Source organism: Triticum urartu, chromosome 2A, assembly GCF_056163025.1.
Source record: "Triticum urartu cultivar PI428250 chromosome 2A, HENAU_Tu73, whole genome shotgun sequence".
Classification (NCBI taxonomy): Eukaryota; Viridiplantae; Streptophyta; class Magnoliopsida; order Poales; family Poaceae; genus Triticum; species Triticum urartu.
The window spans coordinates 5,324,749-5,335,706 of NC_141874.1; the positions used below are offsets into that span (position 1 = coordinate 5,324,749).

The 10,958-nt window shown below is 52.8% G+C and overlaps 2 protein-coding genes across 2 annotated transcripts; one reads left to right on the plus strand and one right to left on the minus strand.

The window, feature by feature from the left end:
* Positions 1 to 815: 815 nt before the first annotated feature.
* Positions 816 to 2,835, minus strand: LOC125540582 (cytochrome P450 76M5-like). The gene has a single exon (XM_048704190.2). It carries the CDS (start codon positions 2,814 to 2,816, stop codon positions 1,272 to 1,274), a length of 1,545 nt encoding a protein of 514 aa, XP_048560147.2. The 5' UTR covers positions 2,817 to 2,835; the 3' UTR covers positions 816 to 1,271.
* A 4,108-nt stretch (positions 2,836 to 6,943) lies between these two features.
* LOC125540581 (obtusifoliol 14-alpha demethylase-like) lies at positions 6,944 to 9,340 on the plus strand. The gene is made up of 3 exons (XM_048704189.2): positions 6,944 to 7,015; positions 7,326 to 7,832; positions 7,972 to 9,340. Exons 2-3 carry the CDS (start codon positions 7,356 to 7,358, stop codon positions 8,998 to 9,000), a joined length of 1,506 nt encoding a protein of 501 aa, XP_048560146.2. The 5' UTR covers positions 6,944 to 7,015; positions 7,326 to 7,355; the 3' UTR covers positions 9,001 to 9,340.
* The last annotated feature ends 1,618 nt before the right edge of the window (positions 9,341 to 10,958 follow it).

The window sequence follows — 10,958 nt, forward strand, 5'->3', positions numbered from 1 at the left end:
GGGGCGCGGGTAGTGTAGTTGGCTACATGGAGTCATGTTGAAACTGAAGCTGGAGTCTGACAGAAGACTTCACTCGGTACAGATGGAGGGCTACGGCATATGTAAGTGCACATAAAGTCAAAGCCTATTTCTGTGGGAAAAGTGAAAAACATTTTGTTCAAGATGGAGCTCAGTGGTCCGAGGATGTGAAACTCTGCATCGGTCGGTGATGATCGGTTGTTCTTTGCAGTCGGAGTTGAGGAGGTGTGGTTTTGTGACCCTGGGGACTCTACTAGTAAAGCCAAAGATCGACATTGTAATAGTAGCGAGCCATGCGGTAAGTATGGGACATGGCGACAGACCAGGGTTCTAATGGTCAGCCATGTGTTAAGACACGACTACGAATTTGACTTAGGATGATTACAAGATGACGGTGAAATTGCTTCAAGTTTCAAACAGTCATTCAAGAAAGAGGAAGGATGTTGAGCTCAGGTAACTCTAATATGTGGTGTCTAATATGTAAGTTATTCATTTTCACACAGATCAAGGAAGAGATAATCAGAGTGATGATACAATAGTATTGTCAAATATGGTGACTCAATGATCAATATGTGATGATGTTGAACGGATACTTCAAAAGTTTGAAGCGTGTAAACTATAGTGAAGAAGAACTTTATTCATTCAAGCCTTGACCGTGACGAAAACAAAAAGAAACTACATTTGTAGGTGGAGTCTCAGAGTATCAGATACTCATGGTATAAACTCAAGTCCAATGTACACGGAGGTGTGATGCATCGACTAATAGAAGGTGATGGAGAACATTCTTGAAGGTGGAGTTTGTTGAAATTGTGTCGAATATTTTATACAACATAGATTACAGTTGGACTTGAAGTCATACGACGTATATTCGGGGTACGAACTAGTGTTGGAGTAGGACACTTGCATCCCAAGCCTCCTATATAACGGGTGTAGACACATGATATCACCTACGCAAACATAATAGCATAGGCGCACATCAGGAGCCACCGGCATGTGCCGGCCTCCGGGTAACCGGTATGCGGTATTATAATGATATCAATGAAGAGAAACGTCCGTCGTCATGGCCCAGGGGTGTAGCCCAGCTCGATGAACCTCGTTAACAAATCTTGATGTCGTGTGCTATGGTTCCTTGGTCGCATGCCTCTGATTATTTTAACAAATATACTCCTCAACATGCCATGGAGAGTTGGAGAAGTTGGACTATTTTTTTTTTGTGGAAGACGAAATTGGACAACATAGTATGGAAATCTTTGTCACGTTGACATGTCCTCCCGTGACGAATCTTGCTGAAGAAAACCGTTACGTGCAGAGATGTGCACCACGACGGGCACGGCCTTGAGTGGGACAGCCATCACGTTGGCAGTGGTAAATCTCTCGCTCACGTCCAACTCCGCCGCGGAAACGCCGTCCGGTAGCCGCCACTCGAACGCGTGCAGCAGCGAGGCCAGGATGAACGGCACCACGCGCTCCGCCATCGGCACGCCGGGGCACAGCCGCCGGCCGGACCCAAACGGGATGAACTCGAAGGCCTTACCCCGGAAGTCCACCACCTGGTCCGCCTTGCCCAGGAACCTCTCCGGGACGAACTCGTCGGGCCTCTCCCACGCCGCCGGGTCCCGCATCATCGCCCACGCGTTGAAGATGACCGTCGAGCCCTTGGGCACGGCGTAGCCGCCGATCTCCACGCCGTCCTCCACGGCCCGGCGGGGCAGCAGTATCGGCACCACCGGGTGCAGTCGCATGGCCTCCTTCACCACGGCCTGGAGGTACGGCAAGCCCGCCGCGTCGTTCTCGCCGATGGTCTCCTTGCCGCCGAGAGCATCGTCTATCTCCGCGCGGACCTTTGCCATGATGGCCGGGTTCTTGAGCAGCTCCGCCATTGCCCACTCGACGGTGAGCGACATCGTGTCGCTTCCGGCCGTGAAGACGTCGAACAGTATGGCTGTCAGTGTGTCGCGGGCGATCTTGCCCGTGGAGAAGAGCTCCAGGAAGTCGCCATGCTTCTCCTCCGTCGAGGTGTTGGCTGCGGCTGCCATACGACCGTCGATTATGTCATCCAACAGGCGGAAAATTTTGTCGATGCGTATCGCTGTCCAGCGACGCCATCCTTGCAGGTCGAGCCGCCGAAGGCAAGGGACGAGGTCGGAGATGTTGGGCTTGGCAATCACCGCGATGAGATCCTCGACGAGCTCCCGCACGCCCTGCGCTGACTCGGCGGCGCCCATGTCGACCACGTCGACAGAGCAGAGCGCGTTCGACAAGACGTTGAGCACGCCGCCGTACAGTGCCTGGCCGACGTCCACCTCTGTGTCGGCGCGGTCGCGGAAGTGATGCACCATGTCGCGCACCTTACGCTCGCGGGCGGCGCGCGCCGCGGCGAGGGCGCGCGGGGAGAAGACGTTGGCGGCCACGATGCCGCGCAAGCTCTTCCAGAGCGGGTCGGAGCTGGGCAGCCATATCATGGACCGGTCGGAGTGGCCGAGCGCGCGTGCGGCGTCTGGGATGGCGTGCGCAGCCAGCCGCCGGTCATGCTTCGTGAATGCCTCCCAAGCCGCATCGCGCGAGGACACGATCACGGCGGTGGTGAGGCCAAGCTTGAGCGTCATGACGGGGCCGTAGGCGCGAGCGAGGCGCGCGAGGGTGTGGTGGAGGTTGCCGACGAGGCTGAGCATGTTGCCGACGAGAGGGAGCGGCGTGGGACCCGGTGGCATCCGCCCCGTGCGTGCCGTGATGGCCAGACAATAGAGGAGCGAGACGACCGCGAGCGTCGGCCATAGCAGCCAGAGCTCGATCTCCATTATATCGGCTGGTTCCTGTGGTGCGGGCTGCTGAGGGGAGAGTCTGTCGCGGTATATTTATATATACCTCCTGGCATCTGCATCTACACGATAGATGATGCACAGAGGTGGACGTCGCGCATCACCAACAGGCACCGGTCGCGCCGCGCGCAAAAAACAAATATGCCGCGCGCGCATCACCTGGTTTGGCGCGACACGCAGCAGCCGCGCTAAAATGCAGCGCGCGTGCCGCTCCAGCAGCACGCGTGACTCGCCGGTGCATTGCATATGGCATTTTCAATACAAAATGATAAACATTTTCCGACACAATAAAAATTTCGCATAAACAAGTTGATGAAGTTCATGCCCACAAGTTCATCCAACCAAGTTCAAAATCATGCCACCCGCCGCCGAGGTCATCCGCGGCGGCATGAAGAGGCCGCTGGTCGGAGGAGCTCCGGCGGAGGCGAGGCCAACGCCACCCGGGTTAGGGTTTGTGGCGGCGGCGACGGCGGGGGCGGGGGGGGGGGGGGGGGGGGGAGGGGTCGCGGCTATAGAACGCGGTGAGCGGGGTGCCTGCGCGTGCGTCCATGGGTGCGGGTTGCCGGCGCCGGCGCGCGTGGGGCTTTGGAGGGGGAGAAGAAGAGCGCATCGCGAGCGTCGAGTGTGCCGCGCGTGGAAGCGGGCGCCGCAAATACACCGCGCGAGGTACCGCTTTCTGCCGCGCGCCCAACTGGTTATACCGCGCGTGCGGTTATTGCGCGCCCGCTGGAGCCATCTGCCGGATTGCGCGCGCGCTAAAATGGGTATATTTATAGCACGGCGCCTGTTTAGCGCGCCTGTTGGAGATGCTCTAAGAGCAAGAGCATTGCAAAACCAGCTGACTATACGTCCGTGGACGCGTGTGGGCGTGTGCGTGGACACATGCAATTCTTAAATTGTTCGTCTCACACCCATGTATCAAATCTAATACTTCCTCGGTAAACTAATATAAATGTGTTTGGATCCCTACAATAGTTATCTAAACACTCTTATATTAGTTTAAGAAAGAGTACCCTATATCCATATTAAAACATGCAACGTGAATTAAAGTACGTAGATTATCACATGGACATATAAATGCACATTTTGATCACCAAAAGATCTCCACGCTTCATATAATCCACATAAAATGATGGACAAGTTTAAACTAGATTACTAAATTCTTCAAATACAGATGAAGACGGCGGAGCTTCACCGCAACGGTGGCGGGAGGACTATGCGGCCGCCCTTTCCCTTGCCCTCTGCCTCTCGCGGTTGGCGGCGCGTGGCTCTGAATCTAGAGTGTGCGTTCACTGTGGTGGCAGAGTGGGCACTAAAACACACCACTGCCCTTTCAGAGCAGCGGGAGGAGGGGGAGGAGGCTGATGGAGGGGCCGCGCGAATTGAGTTGCCTTCTCGGAGCTGTGCACAGGGTGGGAAGGGCCAACTCTGACATCGGTGCTGCAGCTGTGAGCGACAAGCGGCGTCGCACCAGATCCAGAGCTGCCACCCGTGTCCACCCGCGAGCGCTACAACACGATGCAGAGGCCCAGCTCGTCGTCGTTGCCGGACACATCATGGAGGAATGCATCTAAGGCGTCGTCGCCAGAGCCGTCGGAACGGCTGTCGGTGCTGGACATGTTGGATGGAGATCGGAAGTTAACGGATTAGAGAAGGGGGAAGAAGAGATGGAGACCGGAGCGGAGTGAAGTGAGGTTAGGGTTTGATCCAAATGAGGTTTTTGTGGGGTCATAGTGGGCGAGAGGTGCGCTAGACTGACGTGGCAGACGTGCCGGGCCGCCTCATATCCGCCCTACATTTGGGCTTGGTATGTGGGGTGCCAGTCAACCCGGGTATTAAAGCCGGTTTGAGGTGCCCGGGTTGTTCTTTTTTTGACCGGTCAAAGATTGGTACTGTCGCATGGGCGTTTGATGTCGGTTTGAGTCGTCCAGCTGTAGATACTCTAGCTAACTGATACCCTGCTTTTTTTGTTCTAGAATTTCTTTTCCTTGTAGAATTTCTCCTTGATGTGTCACATAAGCTGGACTTAGTTTGGGCAGACTGTTCTCCGAGGAGTGGTGGTTTAGTCAAAAACTACTGGTGAGACACGGAGTAGAAAAACCTTACCGTTTGCTGACCGGAGGGTTGAACCTTGATAAAAGACTGAGAAATGAATGGCGAGGGCAGCCAAGAGTGCTTTTTGGTCTTTGGCTCCAGGAATAACCGCTTTTGCTTTGTTTTCTACGTTCAGTGAGAGAAAGCACTCGTGTTTCTTTGAGAAGAGAGATATGACAAAAATATCGGTCGATACCAATTTTGTTTGGGACTAAACGTCAGGTATCTGAAAATAGATCGAGCGTCAGTGACTTTCATTCTCGGCCATACAATCAGCATCCAATGGCTGTCAGCTGCGCACTGTTCTTCTCTCTTGACCTTCCCCACCGCCGTGTTGGGCACCGGCCCGGCCATCCCTCTATGCCCTGCCGCATCAGTGAAAAATTCCGGCGATCGCCTGCACCCCACCCTTAATGGGGTCGTTGCTCCCCACTAAATAGATAATGAGGCTATGGTTTTCCCCTAAGATACATAGTGCGTCTGGTTCTTCGCGAGCATTGGTTTCTTCTTCTCCGGCGGGATCATGCGTGCCATAAGGAAGGAAGGAAGGTGACTGAGACATCAACAAAATTCAGGTACCTGAAAAATAGCAAAACCTATTGTGTTTTTACCGTGGTTAGCAGTATTTTTCCTTGACACTCATATATTGTTGGCGGCCCATAGGATTTGTGTGCCAGCGGCCGGCGGCTAGGGTTGGATGAAACACGTAGGGGTCGTTTTAAATAGTATAAAGTTTGTTGAGTTCTCGACCACGGGCTCTCGGCAAACGTTGCCCATCGTCACAGAGCCGTCAACTTTTCCCGTGGCACGTGGCACCTATTTGCTGGGTGCCATGGAAGAGGATCTCGGCATGCATCCCATAAACCGCGTTTGCTTTGTTTCCCGAGTACTTTTGGCCAGGCGCTCGGTGACGTATGATGTGTGCCGTGTTCTACTGATTGCCGAGAGCTGTACTTGGGTTACACAACTTTTGTCGTGAACCCGTGCTTTGACACTCGGCAAACATGAACTTGGTAACAACCATTTTTTTAGTAGGTAGGAGAGCCCCATAGTCCCTAGTTGCCCCCTAGGCTCGCTACCTTGTTGAAGGTGTTGGTTCCAAGGTTGCTTTGAGAGTGATAGCCTTTGTTCTGGCATCTGGTTGAACCAGCCAGCATCGGCGTGCGAGCAATAATTTCTTCTTAAAAGTGATGTCTTGGAGAGATGTGCCCTTTGTATGTAACTATATAGCTTCTAGAATGTGTGGTAGGATTTGGATATCCTGCCGCAAGGCTTGTCCGATAGCCTTGTTTTTTTTACCATTTTTGTTAATGCCGAGTTTTTTTTTTGTGAAAAACTTTCAATCTATTGATTTTCAATCATGACAGTATAACGAATACCAGAAATAAAAATTACATCCAGATTCGTAGACCACCTAGCGACGACTACAAGCACTGAAACAAATCAAAGGCGCGCCGCTGTCATCACTAACTTTGCTTGCCATTGTTTGGATAATTAATGATATATGATTTTGTGCATCATACAGAGGCCGGGGTTACTTCCTCCTTTTCAATTTGTTGTTTGGAATCTACATACCACAATTTTCATTTTTTTTCGGGTAAATCTACATACCACATTGCCGTGTGAGACATGCAACACATCCATCCGCAGATCGGTATGCAGTGCACATTGCCCCAACACAAATGACTTGACCACCAGCTGGAGCTGACCGTAGTTCTCATACTCTTGGTCAGGCACGGCAGGTTCGGCAGACTTCCATGGCCACGGCTGACCGTCTCTCATACGTTTTAGACCTGCATGACCAAGGTTGGTAAATTATTCTATTCGGTGTTGCAAGATGCTAATTTATCTAACAAACGCGACCGTGGGTTAGCCGTTAAATCTCAACTTCAACTGGAAGGCACCACATGTTCATACATGCCGCACCTGTGCAGCATGTAGTAATAATAAAGTTTGGGTGACAACTTGACTTTGGGCGGCGGGCTTTATAAAGCCATGCCATCAACCTGCTTCAGCCGCGCTGATCGATTGCGTGGGTGACCCTAGCTGAAGGTCCTCCGAGTTGCTGGCCTCCCTATAGATCAGTAAGTTCTCTTTTCTTGCCTATCAAATGCAATGTATCCTTAGAAGGTTCCCCTTAATATCGCTGGAACGCCCGTGTGGGCAATGAGTGCTAATAAGAAATGAATGGTACCCTATAAACTCTATGAAAGTACGCTAAAAAACTTGCATCCATGTCTGTAATATATAGGAACATTTTGGAATGGCAGCAAATAGAAAAGTGTTATCACATGTGCTCCAAAAAGCACACGCACTTGATTATTGATGGGTGCATGTCTCGAGTACACACAAGTCGCACCTAAGTTACTGACTCGTTTTACAATGTTCTTACAGTACAACCCCCATCGCATTTGAAGTGCAAATATGGAATTTCCGAGAGTCCTTTGGCTAGCATTTGTTCCTATTTTCGTTGCAGTCGTGTCCATCATGATGGCACGACGACGGGCGACGTCCTTCCCAACAAGCAAACGATCACCTCCTCCGCCGCCCACGGCCGCAGGGGCTCCCTTTCTTGGCATCCTCCCAGCGCTTCTCGCCAAGGGCCCGCTGCGAGTGCTCTGCGATGCCCACGCGGAGATGGGGAGCGTGTTCACGGTGAGATTGTTGCATCGCAAGGTCACCTTCCTGGTTGGGCCAGACGTGTCGAGCCATTTCTACCAAGGACTGGAGTCAGAAATCAGCCAGGATGAGGTCTCGCAGTTCACCACTCCGACCTTCGGGCCCGGCGTCGCCTTCGACGTGGATTTCGCCACTCGGCGCGAGCAGTTCCGCTTCTTTGGGGACGCAATGAAGCCGGCCAAGCTCAGAAGCTACGCCCGCCTCATGGTGCGCGAAGTCGAGGTAGGAAATAATAAGATGGTACCTTTAATATCAGTTGCCTCACTTTTTCGTCTTAGCTCTTGCTAACGGATATAAGTGTATATATCCCTACAAAAAAACACAGCATATATAAGTGTACGTGTGTATGTTACGCGTGCAGGAGTACTTTGCGAGATGGGGACAGTCCGGCACGGTTGACTTGAAGCAGGAGCTAGAGCACCTCGTCACGCTCGTCGCCAGCCGATGCTTGTTTGGGGAGGAGGTGAGGGCGAAGATGCTGGTCGAGGTCGCAACGCACCTCCGTGAACTCAACGACGGCATGCGCCTCGTCACCATCCTATTCCCGCACCTGCCGATCCCGGCGCATCACAGACGTGACAAGGCGCGCGCTAGGCTCGGCGAGATATTCTCCGACATCGTCAGCTCCCGCAAAGCAAGCTGCCCCGATGGCAGCCGAAACGTCGTCGATGACATGCTCCAGTGCCTGATCGATTCCAGGTACAAAGACGGCCGCGCCACGACCGAGACGGAAGTGGTCGGAATGCTGGTCTCTGCGCTGTTCGCGGGGCAGCACACAAGCTCCAGCACGGGCACGTGGACCGGAGCGCGCCTCCTCGCGCGCGCCAACGCCAAGCATCTGCGCGCTGCCGTCCAGGAGCAGGAGCGGATCATGGCGCGGCACGGGGACCGCGTGGACTACGAGGTCCTGCAGGAGATGGACACCCTCCACCGCTGCGTCAAGGAGGTTCTGCGGCTCCACCCGCCGGCGATGATGCTGTTGCGCCATGCGCGCCGGAGCTTCACCGTGCGGACAAGCGCGGGCGTCGAGTACGAGGTCCCTGAGGGGCGCACGGTCGCGAGCCCGCTGGTGATCCACAACCGTCTCCCGCAAGTGTACAGCGATCCGGAGACGTACGAGCCGGACCGGTTCGGCCCCGGCAGAGGAGAGGACAGGGCAGGCGGGGCGCTCTCGTACACGGCGTTCGGCGCTGGGCGGCATGCGTGCGTCGGCGAGGCGTTCGCGTACATGCAGATCAAGGTGATATGGAGCCACCTCCTGAGGAACTTTGAGATGGAGATGGTGTCGCCGTTCCCCGAGACGGACTGGAACGTGGTCATGCCAGGGCCCAAGGGGAAGCTCATGCTCCGCTACAACAGAAACACAAGAGGGATGTCGACGGCCGCCTGAATCATGAGCTGACAGAGACGCTACGTGTATCTACTTCATGTTGACCGTTTGCTTTGTCCTGGCACCAATAAATTACCGATCTCGCCTAAGTTAACCGTTGCGCCATGCACAGTTGATCTACTGTGTTTTTCGACAAGCCAACACTAACACTATAGTGCACTTTCCTGAGTGACATCCTTTACGTGTGTGTGTGTCCACCTCGTTTTTTTCTTGAGTGAGACTAGAGCTAAATACTTTATGCCTTGTCAATAAATTGTACCGCCTCTTGGGAAAATATAAGGCATAAATTTGGTTGTAACGCAAACTTTTCTAATTTCAACAAAGTTTGTAAATAGTATTGTTGGTGTTCAAGAAACAACTTTCGACAAGGGCACCCTCAATTAGTAGGGCAATTTATCAGTCTCTCGGCGTATAGCAGCAGTGTCGCCGAGTTTAATACTCCTATTTTAAACCCATGTCAAACAAAAGGCTCTCAGCTTATAGCTCTGTACCTCCACAATGCCCATCAAAACACTCGGTGTACTCTCCTAGTCTCCTTCCATGTGGCCATACTCCCCGCAACTGAAGTCTCTGTGGCAGCGAGCAGTATAAACCGCGTGCTCCCGACGGAACACACGGCTTGCAAAATACAGTTTCTTTTCTTTTCTAAAAGCTGAAAATGTTTTATTTTCCATAAGCCAACTGTCCACCAAACAACACTTGGTGTAATTGTGTTTTCATAGTCATCTTCGAATATTTGCCATCTCGAAATATTTTCAATTTCATTTTTCTCGGAAGACACTGCTTACATAATTCCCTTTTTTCTTTCTAAAAGCTGAAAACGTTTTGTTTCCTGTAAGCTAACTGTCCACCAAACGGCACTCGGTGTACAATGGGATATTAACTGCACCGCACCGCCTCGTCCAGCCAGTTATGTACCGCGTGAACACCTCTCTCTTTCCCGCTCCTCCGCCTCCCCTGCCTCTGCATCACCATTGTTGCCTGCCCGAGCTCTCGCTGCTAGCCGCCCGGCCTCCACAACCTCAATGTTGTGACGCCACCGATGTCTGCGGCACGTGTCGCGATGGGTTCACGCCTTCATGGCTCGAGATTCTGCGGCTTCAAGATCTATGGCCCCACGATCTGAAATCGGCTTGAGATTAGGCGGCTCCAAGCTCTGCGGCTTCGTGGTCCGGAATTTGCCAACTTGAGATTAGGCGGCTTCATGCATCACAGCTTCGTGGTTTGAAATTTGGTGGACTGTACTTCGTGCCACGGATACCTAGGCATCACCAACCCACGCCTCATCCCCTCCCATCATTACTGGCGAGAAGACTTGTGAGCTACTCCCTTCATCCCAAAATAAGTGGCTCAACTTTATACTAACTTTGTACTAAAGCTAGTACAAAGTTGAGTCATGAGACGGAGGGAGTACCTGTTAGTTTTGTCTCAACAAGCACATCATGATGATAATGCCTAGATTCCCGCACCCACATCTCATGAAATGGGAAACCGAATAGGAAATGGGACATGCCTCAGTCCATTGAGGCCGTCATTTCTGTTTCCTCGAGGGATATATAGAGGGGGGAGGGCATCTTCCCGACGTGCCCACCTCCGCTGCAGATCCATTTTGTCTTCCTGTGCTCTTGACATCATTGTCTGGCGCTTCTCACCGTACGAGCCCCCTTTGTCCGTCCTCTTTCCCCATTCTTGGAGCAATGCCGAAGGGAGAGACAGTTTGCGACCGAAATCTCAGCTGGAGCAGGCCCCAGGCCACCTTCGCCAACAAATGCGTGAAGAAGAAGATTGGCGTGGGTCGGACGTGTCATACGCTTGCGCTCGGGAGGTTTCTTATCATGGGCGCGAATCATCACTCCTTAGATGCTCAAAGACTCGGACCAAGTCGGAGCGGCTGCTGCCCGGTTCGCTGCCTCTGGTTAAACCGGAGCAATGATGTAAAATAAAAGCATACGTGCGCT

Coding starts and splice junctions, on each gene's coding strand:
- LOC125540581 (XM_048704189.2), top strand. CDS start 7,356: ATGGAATTTCCGAGAGTCCTTTGGCTAGCATTTGTTCCTATTTTCGTT. Junction 7,833..7,971: donor TCATGGTGCGCGAAGTCGAG/GTAGGAAATAAT, acceptor TTACGCGTGCAG/GAGTACTTTGCGAGATGGGG.
- LOC125540582 (XM_048704190.2), bottom strand. CDS start 2,816: ATGGAGATCGAGCTCTGGCTGCTATGGCCGACGCTCGCGGTCGTCTCG.